At 38.5% G+C, this 27,966-nt stretch overlaps 6 protein-coding genes across 6 annotated transcripts; 2 read left to right on the top strand and 4 right to left on the bottom strand.

Annotated features, from left to right (window-relative positions):
• Positions 1 to 281: 281 nt before the first annotated feature.
• LOC110062888 (uncharacterized) lies at positions 282 to 27,592 on the bottom strand. Its single transcript, XM_089289730.1, has 8 exons — positions 26,772 to 27,592; positions 25,378 to 25,472; positions 4,171 to 4,327; positions 3,642 to 3,705; positions 3,249 to 3,367; positions 3,015 to 3,161; positions 2,277 to 2,433; positions 282 to 1,990 (listed from the first exon to the last, which is right to left on the bottom strand). The coding sequence occupies exons 1-8, from the start codon at positions 27,282 to 27,284 to the stop codon at positions 1,725 to 1,727; spliced, it is 1,518 nt and encodes a 505-aa protein (XP_089145856.1). The 5' UTR covers positions 27,285 to 27,592; the 3' UTR covers positions 282 to 1,724.
• Positions 5,731 to 7,365, bottom strand: LOC149112080 (adenosine receptor A2b-like). The gene has a single exon (XM_089289817.1). It carries the CDS (start codon positions 6,671 to 6,673, stop codon positions 5,753 to 5,755), a length of 921 nt encoding a protein of 306 aa, XP_089145943.1. The 5' UTR covers positions 6,674 to 7,365; the 3' UTR covers positions 5,731 to 5,752.
• Positions 12,476 to 16,607, bottom strand: LOC110062985 (melanocortin receptor 4-like). Its single transcript, XM_089290060.1, has one exon. It carries the CDS (start codon positions 15,399 to 15,401, stop codon positions 14,484 to 14,486), a length of 918 nt encoding a protein of 305 aa, XP_089146186.1. The 5' UTR covers positions 15,402 to 16,607; the 3' UTR covers positions 12,476 to 14,483.
• Positions 16,979 to 18,742, top strand: LOC149112079 (melanocyte-stimulating hormone receptor-like). Its single transcript, XM_089290061.1, has one exon. It carries the CDS (start codon positions 17,105 to 17,107, stop codon positions 18,011 to 18,013), a length of 909 nt encoding a protein of 302 aa, XP_089146187.1. The 5' UTR covers positions 16,979 to 17,104; the 3' UTR covers positions 18,014 to 18,742.
• Positions 20,440 to 21,423, top strand: LOC149112078 (uncharacterized). The gene has a single exon (XM_089289910.1). The coding sequence runs from the start codon at positions 20,444 to 20,446 to the stop codon at positions 21,251 to 21,253; it is 810 nt and encodes a 269-aa protein (XP_089146036.1). The 5' UTR covers positions 20,440 to 20,443; the 3' UTR covers positions 21,254 to 21,423.
• On the bottom strand, positions 21,296 to 23,287 carry LOC149112077 (melanocortin receptor 3-like). Its single transcript, XM_089289909.1, has one exon. It carries the CDS (start codon positions 22,913 to 22,915, stop codon positions 21,983 to 21,985), a length of 933 nt encoding a protein of 310 aa, XP_089146035.1. The 5' UTR covers positions 22,916 to 23,287; the 3' UTR covers positions 21,296 to 21,982.
• Positions 27,593 to 27,966: the final 374 nt, after the last annotated feature.

The following is a 27,966-nucleotide window of genomic DNA, read 5'->3' as shown; positions in this document are numbered from 1 at the left end:
TTTCCTCTCCCATGGAAACTTCATCCTTTCATGGGTCGGTTTATCAAGCGTCTAAATATGATTCGGTCTTCATTGAAATGGTGTTTGGAATTGCAAGAAAAGGCAAGCCGTCAGTGTGAACAAAGATTGAAAAACAGATCACAACGCGCGGAAATTGGGTAGATGCACTTCGTGTAGAATATATTAATGACATACTGAATGGAGGAAACAGTAAAGCAAAACAAACAAACAAATTCTAGACTCCATTGCAATCAGTTCCCGATATGAGCGAAACAGAGAACAAAAATAAACAGAGACTTTGTTACTTCCTCGTGAAAAATCTTTCTGACAGATGTTATTTGCCTTATTAAATATGTCACCTTTCACGTTATATCGTTCGTGAATGTTATATTTATTTAACAGAGTCGGTAAATGTAACTGTCGTGCCTTTTTAACGAGAGCAATAAGTAATAGGATTTCTATACTTTTGAATTTCACGTCACTGTATTTCGCGTGTTTTCTTCAGTTTCCTACCGAGTAATGTACCTGTAAAAATGTCAGCATGGTGACTGGCTGAGAGCGCGTCAATTGATCCCAAACAATCCAGAAAGTTGAAATTAAATTGCATGTATATTATAAACAAGTAATCAAATGATTTTTCTCGTTCAATTTGGAATAAATAAGCACTCGTGAATTTCTCAAAGACTACAAATTGCACTGGCCTTATGAGCTCGAGCAATTTTTTTCAGTCTTTGAAAATTTTAGTTGTGTTTATTTATTCCAACTTGCACTCAAAATCATTTGATTACTTTTCATATAATATATGACTAGAAACATTACTTCTTTGTGATTGGCCGAGAGCATTAATATTTAATTTGCACAACAGTTTAATTAATGAAGGCGCGTTCGTAATTTGTTTCTGTCATAATAAGTGAGTAAACGCGTGAAAGTTCGAGTAATTGTACAGGATTTACTTACATTTCAGTTGTGGAATATAAGGGCTTAAAGCTAACTTAAGGGGTTTTTAACGAGATGTGCTGTTGCTATGGTAACCTTTAACGTCGGAAAAATGGGCATAACTTGTTAACCAATGATTGGCTATTTGTGTAGCAGCATTGATTCATCAAAGAAGAAGTACTCAAAAATCCTCAAAAGTCTTCGGTTAAACTTTGCCAATATATTTGGACGTGTTGAGATGATTCCAGTAACAGTTAGTGTCAGCGGTGATGTTCAATAATCTTCGGAAGAGTTCAGGTAATCCTCATACAAAATTATTTAATTTAAGGTTAAAGTTAGTCACAGTAATGGTAAGTCAGGTTTTTAGATTTTGCACCAAATTGCAGAGCATGTACAGTAGGGTAACTAACAACATGTATTCTTGGCCTCGATGTTTATTGCATTTGCTCGGTTGGCTAGACATCTAGCAATGTAATGCTCAATTGCCTAGAAAACAATATCAAATTAAAAAACTAGAACTGAGAAGTAATACGAAGAACTGAATAAGTTTTAACTCTAGTAACATTCACATAGTTCAAAGAAAATGTGTATCAACGTCCATTCTCTGTAAGCGGTGATACGTTATTCAATTAGCGATGAAACACGCATGCGCTGGTTAAAGCCGATATCAGCATTGAGTACCGTTACAGGTTCCTACAACCGTTATTTTTCATGTTTAGAAGCTTTTGAGTCAAGAAGACATCTATGAGATGATATTTAGCAGATCTAAACTAAGTTGGCAGCTCAAATCATGGTTCTTGGTGCGCGGTCAGGGAGTTGGTACCTTCCCCATTCATAGCACCATTTACTCGTTCTCGTTGATGTCGCTCTAGCATTTGTGAACGCCTTTCTTGCCAACTCTGGCGAAAATTGTTGAGTTCTTCATCCATGCTCATGATCTCCATGCTGTGTTTGGAAACCAGTTGTTCTGAAGGTTCTTGGCCAAACGATAGCCGAGGGGTAGGGTGGGTCTCTATGTCTTCCAGAACAATAGTAGCAGTCGTAACGCTGGTCTCTGATAATAAAAAGTTGATTTAAAGTGAGTGTATGTATATCCTTCTGCAGTACATTATTTCATGCTCCGTTGTGCAATGGTCTTTAAAACATTCGCTTTTTTCAAATCAGGCAAAAAATTGTTAGGATTTGAGATAACTGGTCACAGCTGGGACATATTCAGGAAAACTTGACTGTGTCAACAGAATTCTAATGCGTCTTAATCTTGCCGTATTCATCAGAAAGTGACTTTGAGTAAGATATGTTTTTTTGCTGTTATTGTCTTTAAGCATTGAGCTGGTCCTCACCTTCACCACCTCCTTGCTTTTTCTTTCTAGTTTTCCTATACATTTCCCAGCCGATCCCCGCGGCCATCAGTACCACAAACAACGAGAGTCCAGCGTACACTGTGATGCTGAATATTCCTCCACTTCCAAAATAATCCTCTGCAACGCTCATTTTTTCCTGCGGGATCAGAAAATAAAAAGTCCGCTGCTCTACATAAACCAAACTTTAACTACGTTAGCTTACGTTCGACATGAATCAGGAGATATATACAAAAGAATGAAAGGTCCCTGTACCTCTCTGATAGTCATGAAAAAGTCTATGTATTAGAAGTTTGAGTTTTTTGCCAAACCCATCATAGTATTCTGCTCTTACGAGTACTCTGTTTTGCTGTATAGCAACTTTAATTGCCTCTAGGGTTTTAACACGATTATGATCAACTCGATACAGAATATGACAAGATTGTTTGCCTCGGTTCACCTATCTTACTGTTTTGAAATAAAAGCCCTGGGGACTGTGCTGAATTTCTTGGCCTAATTTTAAAATCAGGGTATTTATCAGTGAGACTAAGTCAATGACTCCATTTTTGTCTTACTTTCTGACAAAAGTAATTCATTATTTAACTGCAGTGAAAGTTTGAAGAAAAAAATATATGTAATACAAAATTCTCTTGCTTACGTTCTTAATTAAGACAGTCCCTTTCCCCGGAGTCCTCTCATAAAATCCCGACATGTTTTGCCGTAAAGACATCTTGTACTGACCTGAGTGGTTCCCGTATTTTCTGCCAGGATGTGAAAAATCCATTGCTCTTCGGTTTGTACGTATTCTTTGAAGCATCGCAGGAAGTGAGTGGAATTGAGAGGGAGAATTGCTCCATACGTCACGTGACTGTTGAGAATATTCCCTACCTGTCGAGAAATGAAGAAAACAGTGTTTACCTTGGAAATTATGACAATCGAAAAGTTGATAGAGCAACAAGAATGAACGCTGCATACCTGTATGTTATGTTGAGTAAGTGCGTTGATATGATGTTTAAGCCCGTGTACATCCACTAAAGCACCTTCTACATGGCGGTCTAGTAGATGTTGGAACACTCCATCACTGCTGGCGAGAGCTGGTTAACATAACAAATGATGAAAATTTTGGGATTTTTAAATTAAATCATTCTTTATTATGAGGATCTACAACATATTCATTACTTTTTTCAATGTTAATATGCTTTTAAAAATTAGATAGATCATAAGGTGTTAAAAAAACGACATCGAGAAAGCCCAGCTGTTCAGTGTGGTATTCCGCATTCGAAGTTGATGCATTTCTTCCTCTGCTCCTCAGCTCTTGTCAAACTCCTAAAGCAAGAAATTTGAATTGTGAACTGGCATGAGACTAACCTTTCACATTTGCAATTTCACGAATCCCGAGCTTGTGTTCCTCGCTATGATTGACAGCTGACACCTGCCATGAATTCATTTATGAAAATGACAAGTTTAAGGGATTCTAAAAAGTTAGGACTTCACTCCGAGATGTTCATTGGTTTCTCGCCTAGCTCCCAACCCCCTTTCAAGACCGATTGACTCTACCCAACTCTGCTACGTTGCTATTCGAATTCGGGCATTGCGTTCTGTATTTCTTCTCTTCATCTCCTCATATTCCCATTAATCCTGTTTTCTGGTATCATTGTTCCGTGCGTAATTTGTTATGTCTTGAGTCATTTGGAAAAAGCGCCCAAACGAATCAGTGAAAAGGACACAACATTAATGGTTTATTCCAACCAGCGTTTTCAAAACTAATTTACAATATTTGTATTCTACACTATACTGATGATCTAATATTCGAGGAGAGTTTTAAACGTATCTGGTTTACGTAAACCTCCTGAAACGAATTGCTCTTTTTGATTGTCCGTTCTGAACCCCCACCTACCGTGACCCCTCGAAGGTTGGTTCGTCCTTCAAGACTGACTGACGTCATTGATGTAGTGATGATACTGATGAACATGGTGGTGATGATAAGTCCTGCTAACATCCACACAAGACCCAGCAGTTTACCAGCAATTGTTTTGGGTGCTAGGTCTCCATATCTGAAAACACGACAAACTTCATCTTATGTTTCCAGCCGATAAAATGCATCCTGAAGTACAATGTTTGCGTGTCCCAAAATTCAGGAAACTAAAATAAAATAAAAGTTAAAACGCCCCCAAAAATTACTCGTACCATATTGGAAGAGGGTGGTGTAAATGCTGTAATGCTGTGATGGCTAAGCCAGTTAACACTCGAATTGCGTTATCCAATGATTCATATTTGAATAATCATAATTACAACATGGATGGCTTTTTAATCGTTGCTTAATCAGTTTACTCGCAAAAAGTTTGTGTTCTGGAAATTGTTATTTACATATATAATGTTTTTGTAGTTAACGGTTGTAGTTTTGAACTCAATGCTAAAATTCCAGAGGAGACGTTTGTATTAATTTTTAATTTGTCTTTATACTCATTTTTATCACACGGCTTGGGTTTGTAGCCGATATAACACACGCTCTGATTGGCTAATTCTAGGGCATTGCTCTCCCTAATACCCATGGGCCGATTACGGGCCTGCAAAAGCAAAGCAAAAAGCTATATAATAAACAAATAATTAACCTCGAACGTTCGGACCTAACGGGAAAATCTCAAACCTCGGCCTTGGCATATTGACCTTAGTATCACTCGGTCAATACGACAAGGTCTCTCTCGGTTAATTAAATCACTAGATACATTGTATCTGGAAAGTTTACCTCGGAAATAAAGAGTAGTTAAGACGAGATCCGAGCAATTTCAGTCACTGTTATTAGTGGTCAAAAATCTTCTACCAGAAGATGTTAAGTTTATTAAAATCCTTTTTGCATATTCTAAAAGCTAAAGCGATAAATAATTGCCTGAAATAATCCCCAAAACAATTTTTCATGGGAACTCGTGAAAATAAATTTCAAAGTTCAGAGAAATTGTACAAACACAGGTAAAATGTCATCATCAGTGTCATTTCACCAGTACTTTCAAGTGTTTTATAGTAACTTCAAAATTTGTTTTCGACATTTGGTGTTGTTAGAAATAATTTCTTTTGAGAAGATATTTAAAACAGTCGTACAGATGTTTGCAATACAATGTAAATAATCTTGGTACAAAGTTTTTGTCCATTTGTTAGTCAGTCGAACTTTTGGTGGATTCCTTCTTGATAGTTTTCACTCAAGTGACCAAAGTAAGTCTCCGCATTTGCTTAATTTGATCAAGAAAAATTGACTCGAGCAACTTTCTCAACCGATCAGAAGTGAAACAATTTCTCGCACTTGTTTTCCCGCGCTCGACGTCGGCTACAGGTATTTGCTGGACGTTTGATTGATTCACTGGATTGCCCGTGTCCGTTGTGATTGACCAGAGAGAATACTTTGTTTTGGTTTTCGGACACTCAATTGAAGACGGCTATAAATAAGTAAATGTTAGTTATTGGCTCTAGTAACAAGATTTAATTTGCTAAAAACACGATATCTGCCTAATAGTTTCTATGACCGCTCGTCTCACATCTCTCATTTTCCAACAGCATAAGATCGGGTTCAGAGTTGAGGTAAATAACATCAGTGTTGATGAAAACGTCCAAGCGACAGTAAGAGATAAAGTTACTCCTTTCACAGCCGCTAATGTTATAACAATACACAAAGGAAGGTAACATGCGAGAACTGAAAACTGTACCCACAATGCACTGGATACTGTTTTTCTGTATCGTGCTATGTTCAACTGCGCATGTGTGATCGGCTGTCCTTGGTTAACGTATATTTGAGTCTGATGACGAAGAAGTTTATGGTAGATCTTTATATAACAACAAACAGATGTGACTAAGCACGATGGCACAGCTATGGAGCTATAATATGTAACAATCCTGTCCTTCAAAATTCCTGCTGAACAAAGTCCGATTGTCAGAATCCAAAACGAGATCACAACCCGTAGAACTCGTTTAGAAGTAACCACTTGTCTGTATCTTATGCCCAGTAACAAGGCGAGAAGTCTGTCCACGCTGATTGCTGTCAGTGTGAACAAAGATACAAAAAATAACAATAGTCCGGTAAAGAAACCAATCCTAAAAATGGAATTGCAAATGCCAAAGTTTTCGTATTCTACGGTAATTAAGAACGCAATAAAAAGTGGCTCCACGAGAATCCCAGAGAAGAAATCAGTGAGCGCTAGTGAACGTAACAAGATCTTGGAAGGTGGATGAAGGCACGACTCCTTCGAAAGAGCAGCCAAGATTACAGTGTTACCTAACGTTGAGGTGATGGCAAGCCAAATATTAGAGGCTGCAAGGAACCACAATACACTGGTTTGTCTTAAAGCTGCCGAACAGAACGGGTCCTGAGAGTCCTGAGAGCTTCGGTTTCCATCTTGCTGAGTAACTCCCATGTTCAACTTTGTAAACTTTGTTACACGACTACAAGAACAGTCGTGCTGAATGATACACAACACGGCAATTTGCGGAAGCACTGTTTCAATCAGGATTGAATGATGCGATGCGGCTTTACTTTCCTGCGCCTTTCAATAACATGCGGACTCTAAAATTCAAAGCTCAACTGACAAATGCGTTTTTCGCTGCCGTCAATCAAATGTTCGGTGGCTTCTCCCAGCTTCCGATTACTGCCGAGCGCGCAGTAATCAAATCGTTGAGCACAGTTTAGACAACGAAACAGTGCTCGGCAGTAGTCGGAAGCTGGGAGGAGCCGCCGAACATTTGATTGAATGTAGCGAAAAACTCATTTGTCGGTTGAGCTTTGAATTTTAGAGTCCACATATTATTGAAAGGTACAGTAATGGAGGAAATTATCCCGCCAGGCGAAACTGCTTTGCTAGCAGGGTAACTCAGACTGTCCATGTGAAATCTCCTGCCATGTTGCATTGTCAAATTCATTTGATCACATCCGTGTATTTGATTCCAACTGAGTATGATTTAAAACTGAAAAGTGTGCTTTCATTTCCGTGGCAGTCTGTTCCATGACTTATGTATGACTTTGGAAGATTTGCACAATAGTTCGACAGCTGTTATCAAAATTCAAATATCACTTCTAGTTGAGATTCAAGTTTATAACTCCTAGTATAATTGAAATTTAGAAGAGTGCTTTTAGTTCCGATGCGTTCTTTATAAGAATTACCCTATGGCTGTTACCATATTGATGCCAAGGAAGTTACTAGCATGGGTACGACAAAAAAATCGCCGGACTCTTATTAGTGGAAAGCACATGCAATATACATTTGTGACCATTTGTCGGCTGTACAACAGATTCTATGGGATTTTAGAGAGTCGTATTTACCTCTGTCAGCTTCACATTGTCATTGACTAAAAGGTGGATGTTTACAACTTGTTTGACGAGAAAAAACAGGTTTATTGGGTTCTTTTTTATCATTGAGTGGTGTCAGCTTGATTTGCAATCGTATTTCCTGCTTTTATGTCGGATGAAATCCGTTTTGTCGTCAAAAAGTCAAAACGCATTGTAAGTTCTAAATTAATAATGAAACTGCTTTGTTTGGCACTACAGAAAAAAAACTTATTACAAGTACTATTACAAACTAGTTTATCCAGCAGCTATTATAATATTTTCCTTTATAAAAGAATCACACAAAATCTCATCATATTATATTTAAGATAAAGGGGAATGGTTATGAAGCCTGGCAAACCTTTTTGTTATTTGTTTTAGCTCGCATTTTGGTGTTGAGCGCGGGAAACACAATAACTGTTTCTTCTGTCTGAGCAAGTAACAGATTTATAGAAGCGTTTCCTTTATGTGAATAATTCATGTGTAACCAAAATTGTACAGGTTGGTTGGACCTTCCAACATAAATTTTGGCATCTTTGTTTGTACCATCAGTGTAGTTTTTCGGGCTTCGTAACCTCTCCCCTCTATGAAGCATGATTACATGATTTTTAATTAAATGTCAGTTTTTTTCGCTCTAACTTCATGCATTGTTTATAGTTCTTCCTTGTAGGGCTTGTTTTTCTCTTTAATTTTTTACCTTGTAGGACTCAGTTGAAGTTCAGTCAAAATGAATTGTCCTCTGTATAAATCAGTGTCTGTTCCGTTGCAGTTGTTTGCAGATAAAACATCGTTCTACATTTAAACTAACTGAGTAGCGAAACGAAACTATCATTATATTCATGTATTTTTAAGGAAAACAACCGAAAACAGGAAACGACGTTTCGGCGACATCATGGCACCATTTTCAAGTAACGGGCGACCAAAAAGTTGAATTCATGCTGAAGTTAAGTGCGTAAAACAAATACGACGACGTCATGACGAAAAACTGAAAGCATAACGTCATTTTATTGCGAAGCATTTACTGTTATTCAGCAGTCTGTGCACGTGTCCAAGGTGCAGCTAAAGGACATGCTATCTGTCACATGCGGCCCTACCTACGATCATCACTATCCTGTGAACTACCCATCACCTCCGATCCCCACTTACGACTTGGGGAATGACTATTTATTATTTACTTTTTAGTGTGGCAGAAATTTCAACCCCACCTTTCCTGAAGGGATTTTAAAAAGATTAGAAGTCCTCATATTTGGAGCCATTAATCCCAAACAGTTGGCTATCATTCTTTGCCCTACTTTTCTCTTCAGCAAACTAGTGCGAAACCTCGTGGAGCTGGCTATACATAATTCCGAAGAATGTCTTGCAATAAAAATAAAACATATGGATAACATAAGTTTGTTTAGCGTCCATTGTATACTAAAACTATATAGATTTAGACAAGCCTAAAAGGGGAGCTCTTGATTGCAGTAAGTTAACCATAAAGCCGAAAATAAGGATCTGTTTTCTTGAATCAGATACTCAAAAAATGATCAACTGTCGGCATTTAATTGTTCGGTGTGTAGTTTCATATTTTTTTCCAGTTAAAAACTTGACCAAAAGCCGGGAGACAAATAAAGCGTGCACAATTTTTCCAAGATTGAAGAAATTAACTAACCGCTAACTATCCCCTTCGTGCCACGTGGCACATAGGGCCGCATTGTAGAAATTACGTACGCAGTATAACAGGGAATAACCAACAGAAGGTTTGGTGCAAGGAATATCGCGAAAGAAAAGTCAACAACGCGCCAGGGATTAATTCATGCCGAAATGATGCCTTTGTACGAACCCCTCCCACTCCCCCAAAGTAATAACCTGGCTTGAGCTTGCGATCCAATCTTACCTGGAAAGAAAAAAACACGCCACCGTCCACGCCATCTCGATCAGCTTTAAACCTGAGCCCGCGATTTGGGCACGTGATACTGGTCAGAGGATGTCTTGTTTTGACAGCTGTAAATTGACCTTAACATAGACGTCCAATAGAAAAGATGTACCTATGGTTATGGTGCTACTCTCTTATTTTTTCAAGGCATGGGGCTCCGCTCGCGCAGGCGCAGTGTAAGTGGCGTACGTAGGACAGATGGAAGTATGGCCATCACGTGACAACCAAACTCTTTTAGATCAGAGTCTTTTGAATAAATAAATACAATAAAACACAAGCTTTTTTTTGAGGGTATATCCATTATATTTTTTTTGCACGCAGAGCTTCAAAATTTGTACGATAGAGTGTGTATAGAGCCAAAAGTGTATTTTTAAATACCTGGTTGTAATTCGCTGGTCTGCTGTTGCCTCTATACCTTTTCAAGTGAAAGATCTTAAGTAATTTAAGTTTTTTTAAAATGTGAATTAAAACTTAAAAGTCTCACGACTTAAAAGTCTTCATAGATGTATGTGTGAAGTTATTTACGTCTTTGGTTGCAAACAAAATGGGTAAGGAAAAATGATAGCTATATATCAATCTATCCCACTATATCAGTCAATCTATCCCATATCTTATATATCGAGTTATCCTGGTTGTTAAATAACTGAGCTTGTGAAGTGTGATGAGAAAATGAGGTGGAAAACAGCAGATATGGACAAGTGACAAACATTTCTCTCCATTAATTAAGTTTACTGCTTACACGTATTAGAGTGTTTTTACAATTATATCGTAAATATGAACTGTATCGTTTTTCACCCTTATGATAAATTGGCACACTAAAGCTGTTTTAAAACACATTCTATGGAAAATTTACGTTACATTAGTTTCATACTATGTTTACATAGGTACCTAAACTCTCCAATAATGCCAAGACCAACGTTAGTTTTTGCCATCATGTCGTGGTTCTGTTAATTAGCATGTTTGAACCGATCATGATTAAATTTCTTTAATGTTTTGTTTTTGACATACAGTATTTTCAGGCTAGCAAAGACGTATCAAAATGATGAGAGAGTTTGTCAGACAGCTAAAGGAAAACACCAAAGACCAAATAAAATGTTGATTGAAAAAGATAAAAGCCAAATGTAAAAACGAACTGCGAGGTGGATGTTAATCCTTAAAAAGACATACACAAGTAGATTTTATGATTATGTTCCTTCGTCTGCGACATATAAAGTCACTTATTTTTTTAATATATGGGGTGCGCTATATATTACCACGAAGACAGCTACATGCAGTTGTTTATTTTCTTGCTGTTTAGAATGTTCAAAATTCAATTTTTGAACTAACAGTTTGCTATCTGAAAAAACCATGAAATTTGCTTCAAATGGGAATCCAGAAGGGATAAATTTTTATCTATAATAAGTTACCGGAAAAAATGGTTACTAAATTTTCTTCTCTCAAATTGTCCCCACCCCTTTTTGAGAAGTGCTTTCTACATTAAACCCCCTACAAACCGACAGAGCGGCCCAAAAACATCTCTTAGAAGAGCTAAGTCGCAAATTGTTAAGTCATATCCTAAACGATTTCTCTCTAATTCCAAATTGGAGACAGTCACCATGAACCTGAAGACTGGTATTTCATTGATATGCAGTTTCGTTATTGCTTTCATTTTAAAGGACTTTTGGTAACAGCAATCTATACCTATGAAGACATCAATGATCATCGCAGTTATATACACAACTTAAGCAACTGTGACATTAAAGACCGAAAAAAATTCAGGCCTGAACGGGGACCTTTGAGATACCGGTACAGTGCTCTATTAAAGCTTGAAAAACATTGAGTTCGAATCCCGTCCAGGCCTTAATTTTTCTTAGGCTTTAATTCCAAAGCTGCTTAAGTTGTGTCAATAACTGCGAAGATCACTGATGTCTTCATATCTTTCTCCGCGGTTCAAATATATGCCCTTTCATATATTCACTTGCAGCAGTCTATACTGTTGCGTAGTAAAGTTTTTTTCATTTCGAGGTGAAGGCCAATTGAATTGTTGACTTCATTCGTATGTATCATGAAGTAGAAATATATTTGAATTTATCTATTTACACCTGTTAAAGAAACTTTATGCAGATTGACAGACAACGAAAATAATGTTTCACAACAAATTTTTAAAATTCTCCTTTCTAGCTTAATTCGCAGCTCGGCATTCCTTTAGTGTCTGTCACTTCTCGCAGCGGTAGACTGAGAACTGAAACATTGGTGATAAATATGTACAAGCATCGTGTCCGCATTTGAACAATATGATCGAATCTTCAGCAACGGTTTGTTTTTAAAAGGTTCTGTAATCTGACGATATTTTCACTATTGATAGACTCATTCCATCTAACGCCAGAAGGTGGTATCTTATTTGCACATTTGCACACATTGTATTTCATTAATTTTAAAAATTGACTTTGGTTTTCCGTAAGAGCATATGTAAGCCGAACTAGGCCAGTCATGGATTTCTATATATTTTCTCTATCATCTATTCATGCAGTTAACCTCAATTAGAATGCCAGTGTTCAATAAATGAATAATAATATACATTTTCTCCCACCTAAAGAGGGTGGTTTGCGGTGAGGGTTTTTGCTAGCTTTAGAAAAGCAAATTTCATCAGCAGGCATTGTGATGTGCAATAAAGCATCCCCGGGAAAGTCTGATGTCAAAGAGTTGCTCAAGACAGTGAGGTTCTTGGCGCATGAATATTTTTCAATTCTCAGGACTTTGTACGCGACCGTTTTGAGTAGCCTCTGTACTCCAACGAGATAAATACGTCGAAGAAAGTGCTGAACATACATGTCTAGCAAAATAGCTTAAACGACTGTTTTGGTTTAATTTACTTTCACATTTTAAGCGTTGTTATGCAGAAAGAGTCGATCAATATAGTGAGAGTACTGGGGTTTTGTACATAATTCGTACTTCATGAAACACGAGATAAAGAATGAGGAAAAGAACGAGGCCAATATCCAGCCATCTTGACCGAACAAGCTTGGTCAATAAAGGATTTATTATATGGCTTTCGCGGAAATTTTTCTTAAGGGACACGGCGGGTAGTCCCGAGCGGCCAAGACAGCTCCATCTTGCCCGCTCGGGTAGCCAATCACAGCGCAGGATTTGATTCATCTTGCCCGCTCACGGAGCTAACCATATAATAAAAGTCTATTTGTCCATTAACGAAATCTATCAGGGCAGGAGCCATAATCGGGGACGGAGACCGTAAGCGCGCGCCATTTCTAGTATTGGGGTTGGCCCCATGTTATGGGACAATAATTATATTTTTAGAACAAATTGCGCCATCGCCTGCGACTCACGCGCGTACATGCTGCGAGGATTTTTGCGAATGTCGCGCGGGGGAAATGGCGTTGGGGGAAATTTTTCATGTTTTTGGCCCGCAACTCAACGCGTTTACGTCTGTTGGAATTTTGCTTAAGTATTTTCGTCGTAAGCTGCTCCAGTTTGAGTGAAGTATAAGAAAATGTCGAATTTAGGTATGTTCCACTTTAAGCTTATATATATCGCTGACCAAGTTGTGTTCCGACGGATGCTTCTTTTACATGAGCTGTACATTACTCCACTTTAAATTTCACATATGTTGAAGATTAACTGCTTTTCCATTACACAGCAAAAAACTAGCTGGATATATTTAGATATAGCAGAGCTTCAGGACTTTATAGTTTTCTAGCTCCTCTTGCCACACGCTTACGAGGAATTTGCCAGTCTATCGCGACCGAAAAGTAAAACAAAATAATTGTTAGTTTGAGTTTCGCCTGAATTGTAAGCAACGCTTGATGTTTCATCAAGGCCCAATAACTTTACGTCCGTAGAAACTGCTCGGTTTTATTCGTGTAAAAATTCAGCAAATTCTCTGTTGTCGATGAATGAGAGCGCCCGCCGATGAGTGTTTTGCACAGTCAGTAAACATGACAAATTGTACTTCCGCCGCACTTTCGTGTGAAAGCGTACATCGAACTCAAACAATAACTCTATAGTTTTTAAATATGTTTAAGATTGATAAATGTTTGAGAACATATTAAAAGCTAAGCTGAAAATATGTGAATAAAGCAGAAATAATCAGCAAAGTTACGATGACGCTTTCTTTAATCAACTTCGAATAACGATTTCGATTTTGTTGATCGAGTTATCAAAACTCCTTGTCTATTTTCATTTTCGCAATGTAAAACTTCACTATGCTTATGTTGAAGAAACACACATGATGTTAGTAGCCTTTTTTGCCTTCGTGAAATTTGTTGCAGCATCTCAGCACAAAAGATAACGAAAGAAATCTTTGTCAAGATTTGTTGACAATTGAAAACACCTACTCGGACTTGAAAGTGCACGAGCTGCACTATGCAAATGAGCTAATTGTACGCGTCAGACTTTCCTTTAAAAAACTTTTGCAAACTCCCCAAACAAGCAGAAACAATAAGAAACCATCAAAACAGGTTTTGGTTATGATTAACCATTGTCTGAGAAACTCACAAATTAACTCGATACCAGCGTAGAGAGTTTCTTGCTGTATTCTTAAGTCAGAACAAACGCAAAGACATACGCGTACTGTAAGCTTACAACTAGCGCGAGCAGATCTTATTATTCATTCCCAGCGCGAGATTGAAGTCTTGTTTTCGACCCTGAAAAACCCACCTTTTCCGTTAGCTCAGAGCATAAAACTACATATAAGCGCCCTGGTTCGTATTCCCTGCCTTATTCCCTGCCATCGCTGTGAAAAATACGCAAGATAATCTCTCAAGGTCTCTCAACTCTCACCATTTGATCACGCAACGTGACAACATCCACGCGAGCCCCCGACATGTGCGTGGATCCGCGCGGATATATGACGTCAGGATGGCGCAATTTTTTAGAAAAATTGTCCCATATCATTTAGAAAAATTGTCCCATATCATAGGTGCGCGCGGATCCCAAGACTTACGGTCTCCGTCCCCGATTATGGCTCCTGATCAGGGATATCTAAACTGAAGGTCTAACTTGACAAACAGCAATAAATTTGCCTAACGGTTTCTACGACGGCTCGTCTCACATTCCTGATCTTCCAACAGTATAAGATCGGGTTCAGAGTTGAATTCAAGGAAACAAGTGTTAACGAAAATGTCCAGGCCATAAAAAGGACTGCTGTCATTTCTTCAACTACTACTAACGCAGTAACTATACCCGCGGGAAGGTAGCACGTGACTAACATCAACTGTACCCACAATGCAGTAGACACTGTTTTTCTGTATCGCGCTATGTTCAATGGCGCATGTCCGTTTTGTTGTCCTTGGTGAACATGTTCCTGTATTTGAGCTTGGTGATGAAAGAGCTTTCGATAGATCTTGATGTAACAGCAAGTTGAGATTACCACGCACAGCAAAACACTTATTAAGCTGTAATATTTAAGAAAATGATGCGTCCAAAACGATGTCACGGAAAAGGTGACGCACAGAGTCCAGAAACAGATCACTATCATTAGAACTCGTTTAAAAGTAACCACTTGTCTGTATCTTATGCCCAGTAACAAGGCGAGAAGTCTGTCCACGCTTATTGCGGTCAGCGTGAGCAAAGATAATACACAAAAACATATATCAATAAAAACACCAATGATAATAACTTGAGAGCAAATATTTTTGGTTCCGATCTCTAGGGATATTAAAAATGTGACAAAAAATGGCTCCACGAATAACCCAACGCACAAATCAGTGAGGGCCAGTGAACGTAACAAGATCTTGGAAGGTGGATGAAGCGAAGACTCCTTCGAAAAAGCAGCTAAGATCACAATATTACCTAACGTTGAAGAGATGGCGAGAAACATATTCGAGACTACTAGAAACCACAAAGCACTGGTTCCTTTTAAAGATGCCATACAAAGAAATGGAATTTCCTCATCGTCTATGTCTTTAGCCATGTTGTTTTTATAGCGCTAAACAATCTCCCCAAACGGTAAACAAGTTGAAGTACTCCGATTGCCGAAGTTTGAGGGACGCGGCTTCAAATATTCCCCAAACTACGAATAGCTTAGGCTATTACCATCACCAACACAATGCTTTTTCGTGGCTCATTTTAACATCCCTTGCGTCTGCACATATTTATTCAACACACCAAACATAATATAAAGTTGGGCGACAGGCTTTCATTGTTATAAATGCAATTTCTATCATTTGATTCAGTTTTCTCGTAACAATGCGCCAAGGAAATAAACATTATTATTGTTTGAATCACTGGCACTTTTAATTCATCATTTTTTCATTGTCTCTTGTCAGCTAATGAAATCGTTATGTCAATAATTGTTCCGCGATATGATTTTTTAATGAAGGCTGAGTGTATTTTAGTTTCTCAATGAAGGAAGTTTTTCGCAGACATTATTTTTCTTAGAAGAGCACGAAACTTTTCACATTCTTAAAATGAAAATTCACCACCTTTTGCTTAACCTTATAATCAAATCGATAGGGGGAAAAAACAGAACAAGAAACGTTAAAAGTATGTCTTAGAAAGGTAACACCTGTTCATGATGAAAAACATTTTAACAATGATGTAATAAATTCATTGTTTATCTGCATTTTCGTTTGATTCATGCCCAGAATTATAAACCATCTAGAAGCTTCGATCGCCTTGACTGGCTAACAAGCCAAGCTTATTGTCCACGTTTTATCATAGAGCACAGGGGGAAATGTCATGTCTGCCATACGTGCTTAGTTCGAATGATTAAGTTTTAATTTGACCAAGAGCATGTAAAAAAAATATGATTACTTGCCTCTTCCAGGTGATCAGTTAGTTGGGGCGCAGCGCGAAAAATTGCGCACAAAAAAAGAAAAGAGAGCTCGGCGCGGGAAAGCGAGAGAACACCTGTGAGGTGATTATTACATTCAGTAGCAGGAATCTTCCCAGCAATCCGAAACAGACGCCATAAAGCAAACAAAGCAAGATAAGAAATTAATTAAACGTCAATGAACTGACTTCGCTCCTTACGAAAGCTGACTTTTATATGAAATCCTCCGCTTAAGCCCAAGTGGTAGAAGTCGCATGCATTTCCGTTTGCGTTCGAGTCATCTTATATAAAGGTAATACACTAAGGTTAAGTAGAGCAGTAAGTAAACAAAATAAGTTAAATAAATATGACTTTATTGCATTTTTGAAACTGAACTGGGTTTATCATAAAGTCCATTATAACTACCGGTACGATCAATGAAAACTACGTGATTACCATGTCTGATAATTGTGTTGTCCTGTAAAGCTGAAATTCAGTTGACAATGCATAACAATGTAGTCAGTCGTTCAATTTCATCTTAATTTTGGTTCGATGAATAAACAAACTCACATGCAGACGGATTTAATTCAAATATACCACCAACACAAGCTGCTTCACCTGAGATTCTTGAATGCTGACAACAAACGTGTAAGATTGAATGGTGTTTCATGTAACAAGGTTTGCTATCTTGTTCTTTAAAAGACACTTTAATTTGCTGTGCGCAGATTCGTTCATCGTCCATCCTCGCCCGTAAAGACTCTTTGTAGCTTTCCGTGGTTCTTTCTGGGAATATTCATTTTGAAGCCGCATCACAAGAGCCTAGAGCTTAGCCTGATTTCTCACTATTTCGCGCAATCGTGAACATGGAAGGTTGGGTGAATATCATTTGCCAGGGACTGCTACATATGGGAAAGAATGCACTGAGGTTTCTCGAAGTTTTTCATATTCTTCTCGCCATCTCTTCAACGTTAGGTAACATTGTGATCTTAGCTGCTCTTTCCAAGGAGTCTTCCCTTCATGCACCTTCGAAGATCTTGTTACGTTCATTGGCGCTCACTGATTTCTTCGTCGGACTCCTCTTGGAGCCACTATTTGTCTCGGTTTTGATTACGATAGAAAACGAAAACTTGAATCCGCCTTGTGGCTCGATTAATTTAATTTCTAGTATTACAACTGAAGTGTTGTGTTTGGTATCTTTGCTCACACTGACTGCAATCAGCGTGGACAGACTTCTCGCCTTGTTACTGGGCATAAGATACAGACAAGTGGTTACCTTTAAGCGGGCTCTAATGATTGTGATAGGTCTTTGGACTCTGACTGTCGCCTTTGCTTTCATGATGTTCTGGAAGGAAAATGCAAACTTATATTATGTCACTATAGTTACTCTGTTAAGTATAGTGGTTTCAACTTGTTGTTATGTTACGATTTATCAGAAACTCCTTCGTCATCAAGCTCAAGTACAAGAGCACGTTCACCAAGGACAACAAAACGGACATGCTCAATTAAACATAGCGCGATACAGAAAAACAGTGTTCAGTGCATTGTGGGTACAGTTTTCAGTACTTGTATGCTACCTTCCCATGGGAATAGTAACGACTTTAGTAATCATTAGAGGACCGAATCCATCATTAGTTGTCGCGTGGATTCTTTCAGCAACATTGACGTTGTTAAACTCAACTCTGAACCCGATCTTATACTGCTGGAGGATTGCAGGCGTGAGACGAGCTGTTATAGACACTATTAGACCAATATTTTGCTGTTTATCCGATTAGAGCTTTGATCTTCACAAAGTTAGAACAGGAAGGAGATGGTGACTGCGTGGAATTGTTTAGCGCCTTTTTAATTCTTTTGAGTGTATAAAAATTAAAAATGGCAGGTGGACGGGACTTAAGAGAGATGTGCGGTTGCCGGAGAAGTCTAACAGCGTCTTTACGATTCCACACGTAGCTACTTAAGCCACTTAAGTTTAAACGTAACTGTCTAGTAGACCAAACATTTCTCAATTCTTGGGAAAGATTATTACTCCTGTTACATTTGTGTCCAGTGTCTTAGGCATAGAGGCGAGTTAAACTTCTATCGGTTTATCAGATAGTATTCTGCGTGGTGTGGAGTGGACACGTTTGTGCATCGTTTTCTGGGGTCATTTCTCATGTTTATTAAAAGCAAATTCAAGTGTGAACGCAACTAGAATGTGACGAATATTATTTAGCGTGGCCTACGTTTTCGAATTTAATACGCTATCATTTCGAGACAACGACTGGAACACGTGTTTCCAGGGCGTAGAGTTCATTTTTCATGGAGTACGCACCAAAGAGAAAGTTAAGGTCATTCCTCACATTTGCATTGCGCATCCTTACTGCGCATAATGCAATGCCTCACTGCTCCTTAATGAGCATGGGCACCCCCCTTTTTTATTTCAAAATTGAAGTTATCATATGACAAATATTCAGTGGACAAAGTTTGAACAAAAATCTATTGTCACTTTTATTTCAGAGGAATTACCGTAATCGAGCCCGGAAGGTGCGAGCCGCCAGGGTGTTTTGGGGACATGCCCCATCGGCTCCAAAATACCATTTACCGCGCTTTTTAGGGTACTTCAAGAATTTAAAAACTTATGTTGTTTATATGTCAACCTCTGGGATAATTGTTAGTAGACTAGAGGCTGTCAAACCAGTTGATTTGATCAGTTAAACACGCTTTTCGCCTATAAATATGTAATTTTTTCTGGATTTCCGGAGCTACGCAAGTGCGTACGTGCGCCACAAGGCCTTGAGTTGTTTATACAGTAAAATAGTTCATTTTCGTACTGTCCATTTATTCGATTATTTCTTCATAACTGTCACAATACAGTATCGGAGCGGAATCATATCTCTCAGAATTAGAGTGGAATGAGAAGTGTCATTTGATTTCATATCATTGTTTCATCTTAATCTTAGAACATGGAATTGGAGTCAAATCATATGTTTCATCTTAATTGTCATAACCTAGAATTAGAATGAAATCATATGTTTTATTTTAATTCTTACTGATATAGGGCTAGAGTGAAATCATATGTATCATTTAGTTCCTACAAGCACAGTGCTAGAGCGGAATCGCATTGTTTTAATCTTGATTTTTATCAGAATTTCTACTCATACAGAATGATAGTAAAATGACAAGTTCCACACAATTAGAGCAAATCGCATGTTTCATTATAAATCTTAAAAATAAAGAATTAGAGCGAAATCATGTGTTTGTTCTTTTATTCCTGAAAATGCAGAATTAGAGTGGAATCATGACTCTTTCATGCTAATCTTTACAGAGCAATCGGATGATTCATAATAAATCTTACAAATACAGAATTAGAGCGAAATCATGTTTTTCAAGAATTAAAATTTTTGCAAATACAGAATTTGAGGCAATTTACAAATGTTTTAAGGGACCGCAAACGAAAATCTTGCTGGTGTACGCAGGATCTGTAAAAGATTTGATTAGCCAACAATAGAAGTAGAATGACAATGAAGCAAGGCTGATAGTGTTTGAGGGAATCATTACGATTCTTAAAAATACATAATTAGTACCGAATTACTCATCTTTTATCGTGTTCTTTTGGGAAACAAGAAATATAAGTGATAGAAACCGACGTTTCGGTGCATCTTGCGCCATTATCAACGCTACATAATTAAAGATAAAAAGCGGTTTGTGATGAGGCTAAGTTGAAGCGAATTTGCATAAGAGTGTCAAGCTAATTACATGGCTTGATGCTAAGCTTAAGCCTCTGTCGGTAAATAAACATACCATCACTGATATCTTTGCCTTCACAAATGAAATTTGTGGAGATAAACCCGGGAGAAATCTTGGTCTCTTATGACGTCTCATCGCTCTTCACAAATGTACCCTTAGACGAAACAATTGACATCCTGGCACGCAAAGCTTTCGAGAACAACTGATTCAATGACACCTATGATCTAAACTTGGCCAGATCTAATCTCGTTGATCTTCTACACGTTGCTACAAAGGGGCAGCTGTTTCAGTTTGATGGGGGTCTATACGGACAGACTGATGGAGTAGCTATGGGGTCTCCCCTTGGACCCCTTTTGGCTAATGTATTCATGTGCTCTATTGAAGAGTCCCTAGAAAGTCAAGGAAAAATTCCCAGAATTTTACCGTCGTTACGTGGATGACGCTTTAGTCAAGATGCCAGATCTGGCAGCAGCTACAGTATGGAGGTAGAGGAAAATGGGATGCTCCCTTTCCTTGGGGTGCAGCTTCTAAATCGCGCACCATGTGCTGAAACAAAGGTTTACGTTAAGCCGACAAACACTGGGCTACTCCTGCACTATCATAGCCATGTGGACAACCGCTACAAGCATGGTTTGCTCGTCACCATGCTTGATCGCGCGCACCGGCTATTGTCATCTTGGGCGCATTTCTCAGAAGAGTGTGAACGTTTGAGAGGAGTCTTCCGTAAGCTGAGGTATCCGAATCACCTTATTGATTCCCTCATCAACAGGTTTATCACCTCGAGAGTCGCATTGGATCAGCCCAAACAGCATACCGATGACCCCATCCGGATAGTTATCCCCTATAAAGATCAGGATGCTGCAGTGTCTGTCAAACGACAACTTAGAGATCTTAGCAGTAAGGTGCAAAAGACCATCCAACCCGTGTTTACTAGCCGCAAGTTTAAACAAGATCTAAGCCTGTGTGAGCCCAAGCCTAACATCGTAACCCAGCAATGCGTTGTTTATTTATTCAAGTGTGGCCTATGTGATGCAGGTTATGTCGGGTACACAAAGGGCCACCTTCACACTCGCGTTGAGGAACACCGTCAAAAGGCGTCATCTATTTACAAACATTATTCCAAAGAACATAACACTGCTGTTCCGACCAATTTCTTAGCACGCTTCAGTGTAATCAAGAAATGCACGAACAAATTTGACTGCCTTGTTAATAAAATGCTTTGTATTCAAGATCTTAAACCAGCACTGAATGTACAGTCTGATTCTCTTCGTGCTAAAGTATTCATGTAATTAGCTTGGCACTCTCTTATGCAAATTCGTTTCAACTTAGCCTTATCACAAACCGCTTTTTATCTTTAATTATGTAACCTTGATAATGGCGCAAGATGCACCGGAACGTCGGTTTCTATCACTTATATTTCTTGTTTCATGTATTTCCAAATCGTTTCTTATAAATCTTTTGGGAAATACAGAATTCTATTAGAATCCACGTTTCAATAGGATAATTACAAATGCAGAGTATATCAGAGCGGAATCATTAGGGTTCTTAGAAATACAGAGTTAGAGCGAACTCATGTGTTTTGAACGTTGTCATGGTCAGTCATACGTGTTTCATTTTCACGGTAATGTCCTGTTGCTTTTTTAAAAGCTGAACTGACATCTTGTCCTGTAGTCTCTTTACGTCGTGAAGTGTTTGTTCCTACTAAAAGAAGCCTGAATATTCATCTTAATTTTATCAGCAACACAAACGTGAAGTAAACACAGTTGGAGTTGACAGTTGTCCGTAACAGTCACGTACATAAAAGACCAATTCTGAAAGGTATAAAGTCAATATGTAACTCGAGTGTCACAATAATCAAACCAAAAGGATTCACATTTTGGGCTTGACAGAAATAACAGGAATAATAAACGGCCCCCGTGCACTGGTCTCGTTCTGTGCTCAGACTGCCACTCGGTGGCTGTTTTGTAAACAATCTGTTTATCAACAATGGCAACACCGAATGTACGGTTAGCTTACGGTCATTGTGAAGAGCGATTTCTGTGCCAAGACATGTTCCGCAGTATGTCCACGATAGATTGTCTTATGTGTCTCATCTTCCAGCAGTAGATTACAGGGTTCAAAGATGAATTAAGAAATACTAGAGTCCATGAGAAAAGAGAAAATCTCGTCAGGGCGATAGTTGGGCCGTTAATCTTAATGGCGGCCAAACAGATAAAGAAAGGCGAATAACATGCTACAAACACGAGATATACATAGAATACACCGACAACAGATTTAATGAGGCTGGAAAAATTTGTGATTTCTCCCGCAGTTCTCGCTACTTCTTGCACTTGCAGAGCTTGAATCTGATTCTTGTGACGTCGTACGGCTAGATAGGCCCTGATGTAAACCATCGTTGCAAAAAGGACACCAACCACGACACTTGTGGTTAGAATTATGGAGCGAATACCAGGCGAAACCCACAACGTTGCCAGAGACAAAAATCCACTAAGCAGCCATACTAAGATTATCACTGCAACGACGCGCTTGTGAGTTACAAGTTCACGGTATCTGAGATGGAAATGAATTGCCAAGAATCTGTCTACGCTTATGGCCTGGACACCAAACAATGAAGCAAGAGAAAACAAAAGCATAATCACGAGAAATACCTTGTAGTTACCACAGCTGGGAATGCCTTTCTGTAGCCACTTGACTAGTAGAGATGTATATAGCGGCTGGGACAATACACCAACACCAAAATCAGAAACAGCAAGACTCAGGAGCAGTGCCTTCAGCGTCTTTGGCAACGATGTTTTTCGTATAGCGTGTATTGTTATAATGTTTAACATGATAGCGGTACAGGATAGAAAATTGTTGAGGACAGAATTAGCGATGTAAGTCGAATAGAGGTCTTCAGCTTCGGATATTGTGGGGAAGTAATGCGGTACAGCTTCACAAGATGATTTCTTCATGATATCGATTCCAAAAAACTGAGTGCTGACCACCGTTTGTTCCACAAAGTGTTTTGGGAGAGTTCCTCTCTGGACGCCACAGACCAGCTGGATCACGTTAGCTGTAGTTCTTTTACTGCAATTCCTTTACTCCTTAAGGGGACCACCCCGGCGAAACGAAGAGAATAAAATATTCCAGGACTTGCTCTTTCAGATGTCTTGGTAGGAGAGTTTACCTAAATGAACGGCGAATTTTCAAGATGAAAGTATATAATCCGTACTGTTCGTGCCAACTTCTGCGTAGGTGAGACATTTTTAAATTGAAGATTACAATAAAACCATGACGCAAACATCACTGGTGTGAGTGTCATGTTTATGACAAAAGTCAAACGCTTGTAAAAAGTTAAACAGCTGCCTCTAATTTGGATATTTCATACGTGATGAAAGAGATTTCGAATAAATACCAAACAAAAGGCACGCTTAATGATGCCACAGCGCCGCAAACCATGTCTGAATAGACGAGAGAAATAGACGAGGAAATAAACTTACAAAATAATTTAGGCAAGCATGGGAAAAAGATTTCATGGATATTCATTTGATACTCTCCAAAGAAAAACACACAACCGGTCCTAACTAAACTGACTAAACGAAACAGTAATTACTGTGTTAACATATGGTACACCTGAACCTGAATACTGTTCAGAGTTTAATTTCATATCCATGGCTAAGTATTGCTAACAGTCTTGCTTGCACGGAATCGAATAGACAATGGACCAGTTTCGATGAATTTAAATTCTAACTTGGCTTTGACGCTTGGAGGAATAAAACAAAAGCAATCTCATAGATGGCGGAGGGATGAATAATTTAGGTATTTTGTTTTGTTCCCTTAGGCCCGGAACCAAGTTAGGATTGAAAATATATCGAAGTCGGCTTACTGTTAGATTAAGATGTAAGCTGGATGATGATCAGTTCGCATAGCATATACAATAGAGCAACCAATGGAACTAAACGTGCCTTGAGTCATAGTGAATGGAGAAAGTGGGGTGTAATTCAGGGAGGCATCAGGGGAGAAAATTTGAAAAGTACTATGAAATTATATAACGAATACATTTACTCCTGGATTTTACGACACGAGTTCCAGTAAAGCAAGAGCGTCGGTAAGAACATTTCTTTCGAATTAAAGAAGTCAGTTATTGCACGCCCAGGTAATAACGCTCAAGTTCCTAAGAAATAGGCATGTGGAAAACCAATCTGAAAAATTCGCAGGGTTGCAGAAATTAAAAGTTGAATCTAACCACTCCATAATGAAACGAATGTCAGCTTTGGTTAAATGAATTCAATATTCAGTAGTCGTGTTTTTTTCGGAGATGAGCGTCTAATATCCTGTAACCAAAATCATATATATTCCAATAAAATTCCCCATCGATTCTGCACGTAACGAATGCTTTTTTTTTTTTAAAGGGAGAACTGTCCTCTCCCTGGACAGTTTTAAGTCCTGAACCAAGAAGACTCAAGCTTCTTTTTAGTGGTAACACGTTCACTCCTTGTCATCTGTTGATGTGAGCTGCTAAATCAGTAACTCTTCCTTGTGTCAGTCACTCTTGTTTGTGTGTGTCTATGTTTGTTTGTTTGTTGTTTGCTTGCTTGCTTGTTTGTGTTTTTGGCGTCCCTGACCTAAACATGTAAAGTATCTTTTCTTTTAACTGGCTCCTGGTATTTTTAACTCTTAGTTTATTTCGGGCAGCCAGCACCCTTATCATTTTTGTTTTTACTCTATAACATTGTAATTTCTAACTCTGGGATGTCATAAAAGTTTTGTTGTTTTCTTCCTTTAGTCATTCTTCAAAAGCCCTATTTTTGACATGATGTTGTTAGCTGTATTTACAGAGGAACACGACGAATGCGTCTTAACACTTAAGAAAGTGCGTACGTGATGTTTAAATCCTTATTGTCATAAATGAAAAATTTCCATTGTTACTCATATTTACATTAATTGTAAACTTTGTATTTGGATAATTTATTAAAGTATTATGAAGACATGGTTATCTATTGTAATAATTTAACGCTATTGTAGTTACATATTGTAGTAGTTCTTCACAAATGGAGACATCGTGTTATTATCGGTTTATGACCATTATTATTGCATTGTTCGTATTAATTTTAGACGAATAAAACCATTGGGAGGGAGACTGTTGGTCCCTTGACCACAAATTTTGGTCTAGCGAATTCACAGTCCAGTAAAGTTGGTGTGTTTTCTGAGTCTTATATTCGCCTAGACATAAAAACGTCTTTGGCAAGAGAAAGTTATGTTTTGACAATCAATGTGTCTGTTATGTTTCAATGTGTCTGTTTTATCGAAAAACTGATAAATTCGCCCGACGATTAATGCATCTTTTTTTCCGTATTTACCTGAAAAGCATTATTTGTCCACCTGACCGATAATGACATGGTCATTACTATGAATTTATTATATTCGCACTTACCCAACGGTTGTCATGGTGATAAAAGCCCACCAGAATCCCTCAAACACACCGTGAGAAAATGACGCGGGAAACTGGTCAGCATTTTCTTTGCGCTCCTGAGGATGGAAAATTCGATAGTCCATAACCGTCGACTTTCAACTATCCAGGGTTTTAATTACTAAACGCCTGAAAGCATCATGTCTTTGTATATATGCATATATCATCAAAACCCACTTGAAATGGTGGTAATGTCTTCGTGTCGTGAGATTGAAGAACAACCCCACGGTGTTTACACTAAATGACAATGTTAAACAAAAGAACTAGCAAATAGCACGTTTCATCTATCGCATTACAATGGACATTGGAAATATTACTTTTAACGAGACTAACTGTTTCCACCTTTCCTTGTCTTGATTTGTTTCTTTGTTTAAGCTTCCCTCGGAAACCAAACAAACAGTCAAAAAATTATTGGTTTACATCAGAAACAAATGTGTCCTTTACATTCGGCCTACTGCATGAGCTTCTTACGCCACTCCAAGGATCATAAACTTAAAATATGCACACAAAATGTGTACTCGAAATCAAAATTTATAACCAAAGAGATTTCTTCTTGTACCGAAAATTGCTCACTAAGGGGGTGATATTGTACATTTTAATTGGATTAGCAAACCAAAAATAAGCAGACGAAATAAGAGAGAATAAAAAAGTCATTGATTCATTGATTTATTGAATGTTTCGACGTCTTCAAGATCTCATTATCAAGTTTCAAAATGTAAAGGTCAAATTATTTAAAACTTGCTTAATTAATGGCATCGACAAAACCTGAATGCTCTAAGGACATGATGACGTATTTTTGGAGTGGCGAGTTGGTTGGTCTCTTGGAGCGCGAGATAACTGTTCCAGGGAGGGTGGCCGATCTTTTTTTCAGAAAAAAACATCAAATTTCATTTGAAACAGTTAGTATGGCTGGAGTTTCCCACGTGAATCCATTCCCAATGATTTCGGCTGAAACGTTTGGGCACTGGTTTCTCAGTTCCAAGACTGTATATTGCTACCCTTGTTCAATAAAGTCGATTAATTTTGGTATTTTTTCACTTAGAACACGATTCTTTAAACAAGATTTGTCACGGTTGTCTAAGGATTCCTTGGCTGTTGCTTAAAACGAGTAGTTCATAGATTGACATTTTCACTGGGTGGAGAGATGCGCATGGATCACCAAGTTATCCGGCCGACATTTGGTCGGGCTGCCATGGTTACCTTAACAGTACACATTGATACGTACTACTGAATAGGCAAACAGAGGTAACGTTGGAGTTTCTTCTTTTCAGTAACACAAGTCCCCACCCAGTTACTACAATTTTCTGAAAGATTCACGGCACACCTCTAAAAAGGCTTCATAGAATAAGTTCACTTACCGCTAACCAGATGATAACTCCCGCTAGTGTCGCCGAGATGAGAATGAACACGAGTATAGGCCAGCCTTGAAGAACAGACAGCAGTAGCTGAGTCCCGGACACATTCCCCTTGATAAGCACCGCTACCCCTGGGGACTCAAGCACTCCGACGAAGGGAAATCGACGAACGGTCTCGGCTCCCACATTCCCTCCCACGGGTATAATCACATCAAAGTTATTCGAACCTAGAAGATTATCCAGGCTTGCAGGACCCTCAGGGATCTTTGTATAGTTAACAGTCGTGTTAATATGACAACAACTCTTGATCACTTTGTTTAAGATAACTGGAAACATCCCTTCTAATGATGGAAAGTCGTGTTCTTTTGGAGTGAAGATGTAAGGTTCCTGGGTCCACCATAACACAGTCATCTGTTCTCCGTTGATGCACTTGTGGTCAACACTAGAGTTCGTCAGGTAAACATTGTTTATAAACAAACCCATCACCACCAAGTACAGTTTCTTGCAGCTCACCATAATCACGGCACAGCTTCACTGTTCCTCAGCAATGACGCTGTTAGACTATTGCTGGATGATAAACTTGAAAAACCAAAACTGAACAAGACAGGTTTGAAGAAAGCAAGTCAAAATAATTTAGTTCCACGGTTCTCAACTGTATTTCTGTTGTAACGTTTAGTTGTTGCCTATGCGTTGATGATGCCTTGATGAAATTATTACAACACAGCTTCTACCTGGTTCCTGTGAACAAACTTTGTATTTATCACAGCTTCAAATCGAGAAATCGAGGAACCATGTTTGCTTACCCACTGTTAGATGATAGATCCCAAGAGAGCCTTCATGTCTGTTGGGGTGTTGTGATTCATGATTACCACTTAGGACTTTAAGGTTAATCGTAAAATAGTCTGTAATTGGCTAGGTATGTTCAGCATTAAAAATTAATAAATTATTTTCAGGTTCTAGAAAAGCGGCCGCCATAGTGATGGTTTTGCTTTAAGCCTGGATCGCGAAGTAATGATACATTTTTTGAATAGTTTCGGCAGATTGTTCAGTATTTTTGCACTCCTTTTGCCCCTCCAACTGAATATCGCTGATTTTCCATGATACCTTTGTTGTATAGAATAGTGGGAAATCACAGGAACAAGGAAGTTAAAGAATTGTTTGATTATTGTATCTGTATTTGGGCGACTTTAGTATAGAC

The sequence above is a fragment of the Orbicella faveolata genome, unplaced genomic scaffold (genome assembly GCF_042242905.1).
Source record: "Orbicella faveolata isolate gen_17 unplaced genomic scaffold, um_ofav_v1 contig_2, whole genome shotgun sequence".
Classification (NCBI taxonomy): Eukaryota; Metazoa; Cnidaria; class Anthozoa; order Scleractinia; family Merulinidae; genus Orbicella; species Orbicella faveolata.
Note: the sequence above shows the minus strand (reverse complement) of the source record. Positions and strands in the feature narration are given on the sequence as shown.

Bases quoted from the DNA above. Each gene is read 5' to 3' on its own strand.
- LOC110062985 (XM_089290060.1), bottom strand. From the start codon at position 15,401: ATGGCTAAAGACATAGACGATGAGGAAATTCCATTTCTTTGTATGGCA.
- LOC149112079 (XM_089290061.1), top strand. From the start codon at position 17,105: ATGGAAGGTTGGGTGAATATCATTTGCCAGGGACTGCTACATATGGGA.
- LOC110062888 (XM_089289730.1), bottom strand. From the start codon at position 27,284: ATGGTGAGCTGCAAGAAACTGTACTTGGTGGTGATGGGTTTGTTTATA. The intron at 4,328-25,377 runs GTAAGTGCGAAT...TCGTGTTTTCAG, and splicing joins ATCACCATGACAACCGTTGG to ATATGGAGACCTAGCACCCA. The intron at 3,706-4,170 runs GTAGGTGGGGGT...AATTCATGGCAG, and splicing joins CCAACCTTCGAGGGGTCACG to GTGTCAGCTGTCAATCATAG.
- LOC149112078 (XM_089289910.1), top strand. From the start codon at position 20,444: ATGGAGGTAGAGGAAAATGGGATGCTCCCTTTCCTTGGGGTGCAGCTT.
- LOC149112080 (XM_089289817.1), bottom strand. From the start codon at position 6,673: ATGGGAGTTACTCAGCAAGATGGAAACCGAAGCTCTCAGGACTCTCAG.
- LOC149112077 (XM_089289909.1), bottom strand. From the start codon at position 22,915: ATGAAGAAATCATCTTGTGAAGCTGTACCGCATTACTTCCCCACAATA.